Here is a 16,491-nt window from a genome sequence, read left to right as displayed (position 1 = left end):
ACACGAGTGAGCTGGTTATAAAGAATCCTCTCTCTCACATCTGGAGGCTATTATCAAAGTACTTGAGATACTTTGTATGGAAATAGAAACTCCTTCACTATGGGGAATAGGCTTTTAAGAGTTTTCTCTTGCCCCAGCCATGTGTAACACTTGCTAGTATACACAGGGGGAAGGGACTATTTAATGAAATGCTGCTAACTAATACTATCTTTAATTATCAATAGAATGTTTAAAGAATAGGCTTCTTAGTTATGTATCTATGAATGTGGAAACAAAGTTTCTGAGAACTCAGAAGACTTTCAGTGTTCTAATTTATGAGCCTTCTTTTGAGTACTTAAGCAATTGTTAGACTTTGGCAGGAAAACTGGAAAGAATCCAATTGCAAATCTTTCCAGTAATGAAGACTAGATACTGCTTTAAAATACAATAAAAATTGGTTCTGTGACACCACACTCAAATCATGGATGTGTGAGAGATGGTGGGAAGCTTAAGTATGAAGAGATGGTTTGTTGATAAATGTGTGCACACTTAACCATTATTTGAGAAGAAGTACATATGCATTGTTAAAATGTGATTTGATCCACATTGTTCTAGCTTGTGCCACAGAAAAATCACATAAAATGGGTTAAACCTAGGACAACAAAATACTTAAAGCATTTCCATATAATATAGTAAGGCCAAACTAACGACATTTCATAGAGTCCTGTAATGGTTTGAGCTGGAAGGAGCCTTTAAAGACTGCTTCATTCCAACCATAGGCAGGAACACCTCTTAACAGACCAACTGGTTCCAGGGTCCCATTCAACTTGGCTTTGAACACTTCCAGCATCAGAGCCTCCATGAATTCTCTGGGCAGTCTGTGCCAGTGCCTCTCTACTCCCATGGGGAAGAATTTGTCATGTCTCAATTAAGCTTCTTCCAGTTTGAAACCATTACCCCATTATGTCCTGTCATTACACGTCTTTATCAGAAATTGCGCTCCAGCTCTTCTGAGGCCCCCTTCAAATACTGGAAAGGCTTCAAGAAAGTCTCCTCAGAGCCTTCTCTTCTGCAGGATGAAAAACCCTAACTCTCAGCCTGTCTTCACAGGAAACATGCTCCAGCCCTCCGATCATCTTCATGGCTCTCTTTTGGATCCACAGTTCCACATCCTTTGCGTTTTTAGTACTTCAGAGCTGGACACAGTACTCCAGGTGCAGGGGTCTCACCAGAGCAGAGTAGAGGGGGAGAATCCTCTCCCTTGACCTACTGGGTCACATTTCTCAATGTTTTTTACTCTGAAATTACTTGGGTTGCATAGGCAAGTATTGTCATGCATCAAAAGATGATTGTGAACAAGAATTAGTTTTTGTTAATGACAAACCATACAGTGATGTAGTACTCTGCACACTTGAGAACCTTTTAGATGTTTGAGAAACAAGAAACTTGATGAGGAGAGTTGGTTGAGCATAACCAAGGAGGATTTCACTGAATGAATAACTGGTGATCACCTCTTATGCCAGCTTAGAGGTAAAACTAGGTTTTGGGGAAGACTACTAGGATTTGGATATAGCTGCTCATTCCTGGGTTTGTGTGCTTGCTATTATTAAGGTTAAGAATTTGTGTTACTATTAGGTTGGTAGTTGCAAGTTTGAGTACTGGAAGGCCTTTAGAGTTCGCTTCCAACCCAAACCATTCTGTGATTCTTCCTTTCCTGGTCTTGGCATTGAATTTTCTCTACCTTCCCTTTCACTATCTCTGGAACAATTAGATCTGACAGTGATCTCTTGCTATGCCTGTCAGAAAACTATCTGGATTTTTTTCTGAGGTTTTCATCCAGATCATCAGTAAGTTAAAATGACTCATGGAGTTACTCAACAGGTGTAGGATTCGGTGTAAAACATGTGGTAGCCTTGCATGGCCAGAAGCAGAGCAGAGTGAGTAATGGGAAAGGGAGTAGGAGGTGGTGGCAGCGAGTGGTTAAACTGAATCTCCATGTCATGTGGAACCAAATCCATAGCTACTGGAAGAGGGGTTTGAACTATGTACTGCTGTGATACTGTGTGTGATACTGTGACTTCTGGCTGGCAAACAGGTCTGAATTTCTGTCTGTGCTTTGTCTTCCTTTGCTATTTTTCACCCTTGTCAGTAGGTACAGAGCTGTAAGAAAGATAGTGCTCCAGCCAGTTACAAAGGAAATTCTGTTACATTCCAGGCTATTAAAGTTGTTTATAATCTACATTCTCCTTAATGACACATCTTTACATCTTCAGAGCAAACAAAAGCACAGCCTGTTTTAATGGAGTAAGGGGTTTTATTTATTTTAACAGCTTAAAATAGTTCCTATTTCCTAAGAAGGGAGAGATGAAAAATATCTATCATGAGAACAGCGAGTGTAAACAAACTTAGAGGATGTTCTGATTTGGAGTTTACCTATCTAAAGAGTAAAGAAAGTATCATTTGGCTTGGAGGAAAAAGCACCTCACTATTATAGTAGTGAAGGAACTGGGGTTGTGTTAAAATGGTTTTGAATATTCCAAATCTTAATACAATAAGAAATAATCAATAATGCCATCTAAAATACTCTCTTTTAAGCAAAATGTTGTATTTGTCAAAGTTGTAGTAATAAGGAAGAGCGTGGAGTATTTTCTTTACACATCATGAACCTGATGCCCTGCCTCCCCCACCATGGGCTTGTTCATGGCCAAAGACTACAAAATTTAGCAGAGGCTCTGATAACAGTACTGGGATTATCTTTTACTGGGATGGAGGGACACTTTAACTTCCTTTTGTGCTGTTGTAATCTTAAGAAGCATGTTTGGGGAGTGTTGGTTTTTTTTTATTTCTTTGTTTTAGAGTTTGTTGTTGGTTGGATTTTTCTTGGGTGTTTTGGGGTTTTTTTGAGTCCTTTTTTGCAGCCCTATAGCAGTCTATACAAGTTACTGTAATCAAGATGTCAGTCTTACGTGATTGATTTTTGCAAGGCAAAATATTCCACTACTATTTAAATCACATATTTGTACTCTGAAAGACATTTTTTGATTAAGGCAACTTTAGGATATTAGGAAGAAATTCTTTACAGTAAGAGTGGAGAGACACTTGGAACAAGTTGCACAGAGAGGTTGTGGATGCTCCCTCCCGGTGTTCAAGGCCAGGCTGGATGAGGCCTTGAGAAACCTGGTCTAGTGGAAGATGTCCCTGCCCTTGTGGCAAGGGGGTTGGAACTAGATGATGTCTAAAATTCATTCCAACCCAAAGCATTCTATGGACTACTTCTTACCATTTTATTTAACTGTATATACTCTCCCTCCCCCCTCTCTGTCTGTTGCATTTATTATACTGTTCTTGATTTATATCAGAACTGGAATTCTGCTTTGTGTTCATTATTAATTATTGCAACCTCTCTCCCAAATGGTTAGCAATACTTGTTTTGATTATGATGCTGTATGTGTGTGATACACACTTTTGTAATTAACCATGAAATAAATGTATCAAAAAAGTTACAAGAATTCATTAACTGCTCAGTAGACTCTTTATAATATTACAAGTAGTAGTCAGGCTTTCTGCTTTTTCACAGGTCAGATTAGTTTAACATCTGGGTTCCTGGAAAACGGTCTCAGGAGTTCACAGTATCACAGTATTATTAGGATTGGAAGAGACCTCAGAGATCATCAAGTCCAACCCTTTACCACAGAGCTCAAGGCTAGACCATGGCACCAAGTGCCACGTCCAATCCTGCCTTGAACAGCTCCAGGGACGGCGACTCCACCACCTCCCCGGGCAGCCCATTCCAGTGCCCAATGACTCTCTCAGTGAAGAACTTTCTCCTCACCTCCAGCCTAAATCTCCCCTGGCACAGCTTGAGGCTGCGTCCTCTCGTTCTGGTGCTGGCCACCTGAGAGAAGAGAGCAACCTCCTCCTGGCCACAACCTCCCCTCAGGTAGTTGTAGACAGCAATAAGGTCACCCCTGAGCCTCCTCTTCTCCAGGCTAACCAATCCCAGCTCCCTCAGCCTCTCCTCGTAGGGCTGTGCTCAAGGCCTCTCCCCAGCCTCATCACCCTTCTCTGGACACGCTCAAGCATCTCAATGTCCCTCCTAAACTGGGGGGCCCAGAACTGAACACAGTACTCAAGGTGTGGTCTAACCAGTGCAGAGTACAGTTGTTCAATGCAGGTAAAATGCTGCAAGATAGTGGTAAATTGCAAGACTGTGACTTCTTTGCTTGTGATCTGACAATTGGCCAAACCCCCAAAGAAAAGCCCAGTGTAGGTTAGTCCCCAGGGAAAGTATAGCCAGTTAAAGTGTTTGCTTAGTCAGAGGGGTATTGCTACACACTGCCTTTCCTGCTTGAGCTCTGCGTCTCTTACGATTTATCTGCTGTCACATGGAGAAACCCTGATCTCTGGCTTCACTTGGTGAGCAGGGTATAAAGGAGGAAGCAAATGGGTTTTGCCTCAAAGAGCACACAATATGATTTCTGTAATCTTTTGCTCAACTTAGGTGTTTAGTTTGTTTTTTTTTCTAAATTATTGAGAGTCAGTTAAGTGTCTTCTTAGACAGTATAGATTAAAGATACAATTGGTGGTGGAAATTGGGTGATAAAATGTCATTTCCTCGAGCTGCTCACAGTACCAGGAGAGTGCTGTGTTTTGTTTTACTGACAACAGCAAAACTTCACAGACATGGGCTCCTTTCCAGTTCATTGTTTCTCTGATTCACATATGCCCCTTGCTTAATTTGTGCATCTACTTCTGTGTAGCTACAGCTCTGATAAATGTGTGCCCTGAAAAGGGATTGTTTGCACTAAAGAAACCCTGAAAGAGGATGCTGCTCTGGAGCGTATGCTTCTGCAGTCAGAAAGCAGCCTCAATTCTTAAGCTGGAGATGCAGCTGGCCCATTTCTACCCACTTGTACGTGCAGCCGGTTTTCTGTGCATAAATGGCACTCCTGTCTTGAAGGCATGTTAAGAGAGAGTCCTTTGGCTGTTGTTTTGGTAGATAAAGCAAACCACAGTCCTCTAAGAGTCTCCTTACAAGAAAAGGCTTTTGAGACTCCTCTGGTAACTACCTTCTATAGCTCTTTCCCATTTTAGATGCCCTTTTTTTTCAATCAGTAAGGGTAATCAGGCCCAGGTGATGTGTTTCAAATCAGCATTTAGTATTTTTAGCATTTCATGAGTTGTATTGCTGTTTTTTCCTTTCCTTGACTTGGAAGTACCTCTGTCATATCCTGCGGTTGCATTTTCATTGTTCTCATGCACATAGCCTGTTGTTGGCTCATAAGCTCTTTACATTTGCTTAATAAATGTCCATCTTTATCCTCTCCCCGTTGTTCCCAGATGATAAGCTCTTAATAGCACAAGTTACTGATTTTTAAGCACCAAGCATATGGGCATTTAGCAATGATTAATTTTTTTGTATTTGTGTTCTCATATAACGCCTTGGCCTCTGCTGCCAGTCCCCATTGTCATTATGCTTCATTCCTACATCTTGTGCTACCTTTGTTTATGGAAATAGCAAATAGGTCAATTATGACACTATTTTCCACCCCTGAATTCATTCGGATCCAAAAAGGTCATTTCAGATAGTAAGCTGAAGATGAGCCAGCAGTGTGCCCAGGTGGCCAAGAGAGCCAATGGCATCCTGGCCTGCATCAGGAACAGTGTGGCCAGCAGGACAAGGGAGGTTATTCTTCCCCTGTACTCAGCACTGGTCAGGCCACACCTTGAGTACTGTGTCCAGTTCTGGGCCCCTCAATTCAAGAAAGATGTTGAGGTGCTGGAACATGTCCAGAGAAGGGCAACAAAGCTGGTGAAGGGCCTGGAGCACAAATCCTATGAGGAGAGGCTGAGGGAGCTGGGCCTGTTTAGCCTGGAGAAGAGGAGGCTCAGGGGTGATCTTGTTACTGTCTACAACTACCTGAAGGGGCATTGTAGCCAGGTGGGGGGTGGCCTCTTCTCCCAGGCAACCAGCAATAGAACAAGGGGACACAGTCTCAAGTTGTGCCAGGGTAGGTATAGGCTGGATATTAGGAAGAAGTTCTTCACAGAGAGTGATTTGCCATTGGAATGGGCTGCCCAGGGAGGTGGTGGAGGCACCGTGCCTGGGGGTCTTCAAGAAAAGACTGGATGGGGCACTTAGTGCCATGGTCTAGTTGATTGGATAGGGCTGGGTGCTAGGTTGGTCTGGATGATCTTGGAGGTCTCTTCCAACCTGGTTGATTCTATGATTCTATGACTAAGGAGACAGTGTTAGGCCAAGCTTCATCTCTTCCAGCACCCTCACTTTTCACGTGACTCAGTGTGATGCTGTTCTTGACACTCAGACAAATTCTCTGTCATGTTTGTCCTTGCCTAGAGACTTGGATAATCATATGAAAAGAAGTTTATCAGGTTAGCTAAGTAATTCCCTTTTATGCATTACATTGTTTTTCTTAGCTTCTGTGTGTATTTCACCTCTCCACTGGGTTTGAATTACAAAATTCTGTTGATGTCAGGCTGTTCGATGCATTGACAGGGTCACCTTTCTTAATTATTAGGTTAACTTTTGCTAATTTCTGCACAGTTGATACCCTTTTGGTTTGGTGGTTAGTTTATGTGGGCCTTTTAGTTGTTGACTTGTGTTTTTTGTTACAGGGTGGTTTTTTGCAGTTGTCGTTTTGTTGTTCTTGGTTTCGTTTTCCCCTAAGAAAAGCAAATGAAACCTGTTTTGCTAAGTTTGTGATTTGTCAGATATTCAGAGATTTTGAAATACCAATCATCTGGTCCTCCTGATTTGAGTGTTTTGATTTTCGATTCTTGTTTTTAACCACAAAGTAATTTCCATTTTTCTGTGTTTGTTTGGTGGTTCTTGCTGATAGGACTATATCTGAGGGTGTCCAAGACTCCTAGGCTCCTAAATCTATACCATGTTGAGTATTTTTTGCAGTTATGCCTATCTGTGGATTTTGCTGTCTTTTACAATTAAGTCTTAGTGAAAGAACAGAATTTATTGTTAGTAGCTAATGGCAAGGGTCACTCATAATACTGCTTAAATCATAATGGGGGGGAGAGGTGGAAAAAGAAAAGTACTCTGATGGCGGAGTTGAAAATTGAAGCATTTGGATGTACTTGGATTTCAGCCTTCTCTTGGCATCTCTCCCTGAGCTGTCTAGGCTCTTGAATAATCATCTGGGCTCACATCAGTTTGGGGAAGTTTTACTTCCAAATTTATGTTGTATTTAATGGTAACACTGAGGTTAACTTCTAATATTATTCCTATAGTAATAAATTATTTTAAATTCTTGTGGTTGTTAAATTTCTGCTTTCAATGATTGCAAGGTAAAATTTGGAAAACTTACCTTTCCCTAGTCTTTCTTTAAGATAAGGGTGGTTAAATGCTACTTCTGAATAAGCTGCTGAAAAAAAAGTAAAGCAAATGGAACCTGCAAACACCTTCCTCATGCTGTGACTAGCTTGAAGGTTAGTGTTTGTCCTGCCAGCAGTAGCAGGGCTTTCCTAAATCTGCCTGCTTCATCCTCTCTCCAAGCGCTATTTTGAGTCCTTCCTCTGTGCACACTGATCACCTAGCCCTCTCTCTGTTTATACAGCTCTTCCTCCCTATAATATTGCAGCCATCAGTGTTTCAGCAGTAGCTGAGCTTCCTGACCCAACAAACCATTCAGCTATGTGGTCATTAAACACAAACGAAGACCTGAGCAACAAAAGTTAGTGCTCCTGTCTGAAGGGATAGGTCTTGCACAAGAGCCACATGCAGCTGAGTCAGTGAAGGCAAGCCACTGTGCTGATTTATTATCTTTGAACACAAGCTGTGTGTAAACTGCGTATGAGGTGTGGGCAGACCATGAGCAACCTTTGGCTGCCTATAGTCTGTGCTTCAATGCAACTGAAAGGATGAGGGTCTCAGAGCAAGCTGCAGGTAGAGTTTATCTTGCCTTATTTCAGGTGTCTACGCACAGAGCTGCTTTCATGGTCAGCACAGAGAATTCCAGGGCAAAACTGAGCTGACATCTGTAGATGTCATCATAGACATCTGCGCTTGAATTCAGTCGTGATCTGTGCCTTTCTCTCTAGTGGGTGAAAGGGTAGCCTGGAGTGTCTGGCTTGTACAGTGCCTGTTTTCATACAGGTCCCAAAAGCTTAAATTCTTCCATCTTCAGTATATTCATAATGTGCAAAGAGTGACTTTGCAGTCTTAGTTTAATTGGAGTAAAGTTGCATGCATTTCTGTACTATCTCCAGTGTTACAATCCTAGCATTTCCTTTGCATGCTTTGTAGAGCTTGAGAGAGTAAAATACTGGTCCTATGATTAGAATTTCAAGGTACTGTGGTAAAAATGACAATAATGAAAGTGTCTAGAATGGGTCTTACATCTTTATTTTTGCAAGGCAAAGGAACTAAATCAGAAGCAGGGCAGAATTAATTTAATTGTTAATCTGACTAGATGTATTTTGTTTACATTTGCTAGCAATTAGTGTTTAAATTGAATGCTTAATTGTTTGGAAATGAATGATGTCATATTAATATATGTAAATGGTACTGTCCTCTCCTGCCTTTTGCAAAGAGGGCAGTGTCTGTTTTCTGTGATGGAAGCTCCAAAGTCCAAATAAGTATTAGTGCTGTAGCTAGGGTTATTCGGACTGTACATCAAGACTTCAGTTTGACAGTAATAGTGTAATTTGAAAAAGCAGTCAGATCCTGTCATAGTTCAATCACTTTTTCCTGGAATAAAAACTGGCTTAGTATGATGATAATTAATACCTAAGTCTAAAATAAGCACTTCATATTCTGCTAGAGAAATATCTATGTGATGATTGAGTCAAAACTCCTCCAAGTGGAAACTCCTTTTAGACCTTAAATGAAAAGCTTAATACAAAGAGGAATTAAAGTGAAATTTTGGTTGGTTTTTGGTGTGGTGTTGGTTGGTTGGTTGGTTTTGTTTTGGGTTTGGTTTTTTGCTTGTTTGGTTGGGGAGTTTGTTGTTGGTTGTTTCTTTTTTTAAGTGTTTTTTTTTTCCAGTTAAAACGAGCATAGTTAGCATAAATCAAATGATATCTTGAATGTAATTTGCTTTAGCAGAGTACCTATTATATGAACAACTTCAGTAGAGAAGGTTTTTCTGAACATGGAGATTCTTGGGGGGGAAAATTGTGCTAAAATCTGTCTTACAGTAGCATTTTGTGTTTCCTCCCTACAGTCATGTGTTTCCTTCCCCCTGGTTCAATGAAATATTAACCACAGCCTTGAATTTTTTTCTAAACTTGGCTTTACTTGCTCTGTCATATTCCCTCATTGTTGCACTTGCATATATCACTAGCTACATGAGTGGTTTCCACTTTGAGCTTCAAAGCAATTTAAAACCTTAAATTATTTAGATCTTTAGTCTTTTTGTGTATGTACAGTTTATTTTGTGTGTTCAGTTTCATTAGCAGATTCTTTTAGTAGATAATTTGTAGCCATTGCAATTAATACTGGTACTGCAATGGTGTGGCTAAAAGATGTGGCTAAACTATGAAAATCATTCAGAGCCAGTTATGAGCAGTTCTTCATGTTACAGCTTCTTCAGAAGATTCTATCAGTGTTTATCAAGCATTGTCCAACTTTTGCATACTGCATCTCTTCTCTGCGAAAGCCCATAATTTTCAACAGGAAATGGAGCTATAGGAAATGTACAAAGAGTGGTAACCATGACTACAATATCATTTAAGATTGATTTTTGGGAAGGGCTGGATCAGTATGCTTAACTTCAGATGTTAATATTGATTTTGTATCCCAACTAATACCAATTCCAGGTGATTAGAATTGACTCTGTCACACCTTAACACACAAAATTACTTTGCAGCGTGTTGTCATTTTTGTTTCCTTGTAATGGAAGTATTTGTTAAGTCCTAGCCCAAGCCTTTCCAGTAGACACACTACAAACATGGGAGAAGGAATCCTAGAATGGCTTGAGTTGGAGGGGATCTTAAAAGATCGTGTAATTCCAACCTAGGCAGGTACACCTGCTGCTAGACCAGGAAGGGAAGGAAACAAGACAACAGATGGCTGCGGAGGGAAAGGCAGTAGTACCCCAGGAAGTCGTGAAACTGTTGTTGATCAGAGTGGTGTACTTGAGGATGTGGACTTCTGCCACAGCTAACTCATTTTTTCACAATCAGAGTGGTCAGGCACTGCAATAGGCTGCCCAGGGAGGTGGTTGAGTCACCAGCCCTGGATGTGTTTAAAAGTCGTTTGGATGTGGTGCTTGAGGATATGGTTTGAGGTGAACCTTATAGAGTAGGACTATTGATTGGACTGGGTGATCCCTAGGGTCTTTTCCAACATGAATGTTTCTGTGATTGTGTGATTTCATCAGAGTATCTTTTGCTTCTGAAGACTTAAGTTACTGTGCTGGCTGTTGCTTGATAAGTAATTTTTCAGTTGTGCTAGAGGGCAAGAGTACCAGTCCTGTAACTCCTGAAATTTGGAGAAAGTTCTTGGCTTTGCAGTGAGTGTGAAGAGCCAAGGTTCTAGTGTAGTTAATATGTGGAGTTTTTTTTTCCTTCTACTGTTCTAACAATCTCTCATGTAGTTTAACAGACATTTGGAAATAATTCTGTTGTGTAATACCGTAATCAGTGCCAGCAGTTGCTTGGCTGTAGAGACAACTCCCAGGCTGTAGGAGTGTAAATAGAATTAATTGCATATATTCAAGAAATTATTTTCTTGAGCTGTGATGACAGGATGCAGCAAATGTATAGATTATTCTTAAATGCAAGTCCTTATTCCTCTTTTCCCAGATCTTATTTGTGTCCTACCACTAGCAAAAAATTACATCATGCTTTTAACTATAGTATGACCCTGTGTAGTTTGCTTACATATAAAGCAAATAATGAAAGTAATATAATGTATTTGTGTACCCCTGCTATCTGGGATCCTAGATAAAAAACAAGGCACTGTTTTGTTCATTTTTTTGTGTGTGTATCATAAACAGAGCATCATGCACCCAAGACCTCATTATGAAACAAAAGATAACACACAAATACAAACAGATCTGAGACTATAAAGAAATAATGGAAGAGACATAGATGAATACATTAAAGGGCTATTCCAGTTTTCCAGTGGCCCAATTACTGCCCAAGTGTTGTTTTGTAATGGAAAAGAAATATCAAGCAGTGTTTTGCAGGGAAATAGAATGAAGTTTTGTGGATATTTGCTAGCAATGCCATCTGAATGCAAGAGCAATACAAGAAAATACCTTGTTGCTGTGTTTTCAAACAGACAGGACACAGCCAAAGACTAATTTTGTTATTTTAATCCCAGAGTATCCTACTATTCTGTTACCCATTGGGAAAGTTCTGTGCAAGTTCTCACAGCAACTTTCTTCTGCTTCACAGTGCTTAGTCTGGTTTCTAGTATCAGAGGAGAGATATGGTCTAGATGACTGGATAGGGCTGAGTGATAGGTTGGACTTAATGAGCTTGGAGGTCTCTTCCAACCTGGTTGATTCTATGACTTATGCATATTGTCATATGAAGATGAGTACCCAAAGAGAGGTCTGAGCCTAGGAGGATGTTCTGGTTGTGAAGCTTATGATTACCCTGAGGGAGAAAGGGGAAAGACCAGAAGACCACGTTTATAAGTTATCTATAAAATTAGTAAAACACCTGGAAGGAACTTCAGTGGGACAAGTTTATGTGGTACAGATGCAGCTTATCATCACTCTTTAGGGCACATTCCACAGATCTTTTAGTCCTTTCTGCCCTGTACTTAAAGTCTTCAGTAGTAGGTACCTGAATCTTGTGCTTCAAGTCCATTTTATTGTTTGTCCTGCCACTAGCAAAGAGTGTGGTGTAGTTTTATTGGTTTTTGCATCATGTTAAGTTATGTTTGAATATTCTCTTTTCTTTGGGGTTTATTTTTTAAACCTTTCTTATTTGAAAGAATTTGGTAGGCCTTGAAAGCTCTTAGGTGGTTTTGGTTTTTTATTTCTGGTATCTAGGAAGCACCTGTGGTGTGTGACACTGCAGCAGACACCTGTGCTGTCAGTAGAAGGATAGTTATATCCTTTAACCTGGTGCTTCAGATATACCTTAAGAGCCTTTTTATGGCAACAAGCCACTGCAGGTGGAATTAGGATTATTATGGGCTGTGGCTCTTTTATTCTGTTTGTGAGGTTTGGGTTTTTTTTCCTCTATTGTTTTTTGATTTTGCTGTAGGTTACTTCATAAAGGAATGTATTTGTGCTTTGAGAAAGAGTTTTAAGTGACATACTGAAGAAAGGTTTCTGTCAAAAACATAGTTTTAAATTTTAAGATCCACTGAGTTTAAAAATGGGTTCCAAAAATCAGGGAGGAGATAAAGCTGAGAGTGTTTTTGTGTTGGAAGCAGAGGCATGCTTGAATAACGGAGGAACAACCTTAGTATCATTGGAATGACAGGATAACAAAAGAATTATGGTAAAAGATGTGTTTATTACCCATGGGAGCTCAATCTCCTCTTGTGTTTTACTGTTAATATTCTAGAGGCAAATTTCAACCAGAGGTCTGTTTTTCATTCTTTCTTACACCTTTCATGTATGTGCTGTGTATACTGCATATAATGACTATGCTAAATCCCACTGGGATTCAACGTGACTGTCATTCACAATTTTGCCTCCAAGCATTCTCAGTTGACGTCGAGAAATAGGACACAAAGACCAATTCGACTAAAGTCATGCTAAGAATCTGTGGTACATCTCTTAGTTGTGTGCTGACATCCTAGGAGTCGTTTTCATCCTTTAACAAACCCTATTTCAGAAGTTAAACCTGCAGCTTTTTATTTCTTCAAGCTTGGTTTTCAGTTTTGTCAAGTCATTCTGTTGGTACGTTTCAATTAACTGGGGTTGTAAAACAGGTAAACAGTTTTGGTGGCATTTCACAGGAATGAGTTCTCAGCTGCACTAAAGGAAACAAAGAAACCATATAATTGATTGTTCTTATAAGATAAGGCTGTAGATGCAGTTTTGAGTATGCAGAAAGAATAGATCAGCAGCTTTTGGACCTACTCTACATGAGAGATTAAATTCTTACCTGGTATCTAGTTTGTTTAAAGCACAGAAAAAATGTGTATGTGAAATAGTTCCTGAGCCTTGATGCGGGGAGAACATCAGACTGGCTTCTCTCAAGCCTTGGCATAGCTCTTTAAATCAGCTGCATTGTACTGTCACCTATACATTAAGCCAGATGGCTTGCAGCCCCTTGTACAGTCTATACTGAGGCAAGTCCTCACTTGGAAGGGTTCTGGGACTGCTTCGATGAAGAAATGCTGCCCTCTCTGACCTCCTGGGTGATACAGAAGTTTCTATGCTTCGCCTCAGGTTAGGCCTGGCAAAGTAAGCAGAACTGCAAAAGCATTTTTCAGTGTCATAACTTAAAATGTCAACTGCAGGAGGCCTTTAAGTGTTGGATTAACACTTTACTGATGTTTGTCTTAACAAAAAATTGCAGTACTGTGGTAATACAGGGAAACAAGTTGATAGAAAGTATTAGTTAGTAATTAGAAATTAAAGCAGAAAGCATTCAAATGAGTTGATTTTTTTTTTTTTTTCTTCCCTCCTGTGTTTTTCAGATGGTGGTAAAAACTTTCATGGATATGGACCAGGACTCGGAGGATGAGAAGCAGCAGTATCTCCCATTAGCCTTGCACCTTGCATCTGAATTCTTCCTCAGGAATCCCAATAAAGATGTACGCCTCCTTGTCGCATGTTGCTTGGCTGATATCTTTCGTATCTATGCTCCTGAAGCTCCATATACGTCCCATGACAAACTTAAGGTAAAAATGCTTTATGGATCACAGAACTGTTTAGTTGGGAAAGACCTCTAAGGTCATGGAGTCCAAACGCTGGCGTAATGCCACCATGCCCATTAAACCAGGTCCCACAGTGCCATATCCACATGTTTCTGGAACACCTCCAGGGATGGTGAGACCGTCTCCCTGGGCAGCCTGTTCCAATGCCTGATCACTCTTTCTGTAAAGGAATATTTCCTAATATCCAATCTAAACCTTCCCTGGCACAATTTCAGGCCATTTCCTCTCATCCCATCCATCATGTGATACAAGAGAGGAGAGATGGACCCCCATTTCACTAAAATCTACTTTCAAGTACTTGTAGAGAGCAATGAGATCTCCCCTCAGCCTACTCTTCTCCAGACTAAACAATCCCCTTCTTCATACTGAGGAAAAAAAAACCACACCCACCCCCACAAAAACCAAACCTAACTGTTGTTTTTTCCTTTGCATTTATACTGATGTCGAGATGGTTAAAGAGATGGTGCTTTAGTCCTGTGAGTCAGTGCAGTAGTTCGAGGGCCAGAGATGTGTAAAGGAGCGCTAGCTACCCAACCTCTGTGTTGGTGATGGCTTTCTCTCGGTGCCTAAAAAAGCCTGTTTAATGTTCTATCACGGGTTTATAAATGTTATATATATATATATATATAATATTTTTATATATATATATAAAATAGAATCCTAGAGTCAGCCAGGTTGGAAGAGACCTCCAAGATCATCCAGTCCAACCTATCATCCAATCCTATCCAGTCAACTAGACCATGGCGCTAAGTGCCTTGTCCAGTCTTTTCTTGAACACCTCCAGAGATGGCAACTCCACCACCTCCCTGGGCAGCCGATTACAGTGGCAAATCACACCCACACACTCTTTCTCTCTCTGTATATGTGTGTATATATATATATATAAAAAACTACCAAAAGTTTGTATTTTTATTCTCTGCTGAATCAAGCTTGTAAACACTTTCTCATTTTTTGACAGGACATATTCTTGTTTATTACAAGACAATTAAAAGGCTTGGAGGACACGAAGAGCCCTCAATTTAACAGATACTTTTACTTGTTAGAGGTAATGCAGTAATTATAAATTTCAATAGATTATACTAGCTCTGTAAACGTGTGAAATGTGATCAGTCTTTCTCCAGATGTGCCAGTATGCCTAGGAAATTCTGTTTCTTCTATAAATCACACCAGACTCACTGAAGTTCAATAAATTGCTTCTCTTAGTAGCTATAATACCCTTTGCATGTAATAAAGTCCATGCTGCCTGTGGCTGAGGACATCTTAAAACAATTGGTATTTATCAACATTCAGACTTTGTCTTACAATTTTATACATAGTTTTTTTGTCATGCATCCTTAAGGTGCAACTGAGTTCAGGCAACAATTCTGATTAAAATGCAGATCTTACATTGATGATAGGAGAAAGAATGCAAGATTTTGATTTAACAATGTTAGAAAAACCTGTTGTTGACAGGAAGTGCTGGGGGGTTGTTAGTGTCCATTTAGAAACAGTATCTGGTTTATAAACTCTCTATTGTTGTTTAAAACTGTCTAGTTTCATAACATGAAGAAAAAAAGTATAGAAACGTGGATTTATTATGTTAACAACTTCTGTCAATCTGCTTTTCTACGTAAGAAATCAGATTACTCTAGAAAACAACTAAATATAGATGACTATTTCAAAGCCTCTTTGTGCTAAGAGTGCTTTATATGTGAAACAAATTCCCAGGCTCTTTCCACAAAAGGTTTACAATCCATTGTATAGTAATTTTCCTGAGATACAAAACAAACCCTAACATGATTACATTTATGTGACTTTCTGTGAAGTTGCAATGTTCTGAATGTCCTATTTTTTTTCCTAGAATTTAGCTTGGGTTAAATCTTACAACATCTGCTTTGAGTTGGAAGATTGCAATGAAATTTTTATTCAGCTTTTTAGGACTCTTTTTTCAGTTATCAAGTAAGTTGAATTGCTTCAGTTGTATCAAACTGTCAAAAGTACATCAGTTTTGGGGGTAGACTGAATCTGTATTGCCTACAAGTAAATATGTCTGAACACAGCAAGTCTTTATTCTTTCAAATGAGGATTTACAGGGAGTGCAAATTGCTAACAGTATCGAGGTGTTAATGGTAGACATGATTTAATATTTCCTCTCCATGTACCTAATTCTGTCTCATTTATCTACCTTTGTATTTCCATGGTTGTTACTTTCTCCTTTTTAGTATTTTGCTTCACTTCAAAGCAAAATTTAAGATGGTCAGAGTTTTTGAAGCTTTCTGTAACAGAGGAAAGACAGATAAAATACTTTCAGGTTTTGAGATATGGGGAACGTGAGGGTAAGGAAGCTGGACTGTATTAGACATTACTTCTTAAGTGTGTTAATATTTGTCATGGTTTGAAAGTTTAGTATGATAATATTCCTTATCATTATTGATAATATTCTCTATCATCTTAGTAATAGCCACAACCAGAAGGTACAAATGCATATGCTGGATTTGATGAGTTCTATCATCATGGAAGGCGATGGAGTAACTCAGGAGCTGCTGGACTCGATTTTGATTAACCTCATTCCTGCACACAAGGTCTGCAAAGTAAAATATGATACTAGTATACCATTATAAAAATACCTTTTGTTACCTTTTGTTGCTTATCTCTCCACACACTTTAGCCATCATCATTACTTTCGCCCCCTCTCCCCCTCTGCC

At 39.7% G+C, this 16,491-nt stretch overlaps 1 protein-coding gene across 3 annotated transcripts in view; it reads left to right on the top strand.

Moving 5' to 3' along the window:
* Positions 1-16,491, top strand: part of PDS5A (PDS5 cohesin associated factor A) — a 95,250-nt gene that overhangs the window by 22,478 nt on the left and 56,281 nt on the right. For all 3 annotated transcript variants that reach the window (XM_064149171.1, XM_064149169.1, XM_064149170.1), the window contains exons 3-6: positions 13,568-13,771; positions 14,766-14,852; positions 15,648-15,745; positions 16,242-16,368. In XM_064149171.1, the coding sequence (XP_064005241.1) occupies positions 13,568-13,771; positions 14,766-14,852; positions 15,648-15,745; positions 16,242-16,368 (516 nt within the window). The remainder of the gene's footprint in view (positions 1-13,567; positions 13,772-14,765; positions 14,853-15,647; positions 15,746-16,241; positions 16,369-16,491) is intronic.

This window comes from Pogoniulus pusillus, chromosome 9 (genome assembly GCF_015220805.1).
Source record: "Pogoniulus pusillus isolate bPogPus1 chromosome 9, bPogPus1.pri, whole genome shotgun sequence".
Taxonomy (NCBI): Eukaryota; Metazoa; Chordata; class Aves; order Piciformes; family Lybiidae; genus Pogoniulus; species Pogoniulus pusillus.
This window is presented reverse-complemented; position numbering and strand designations above follow the sequence as displayed.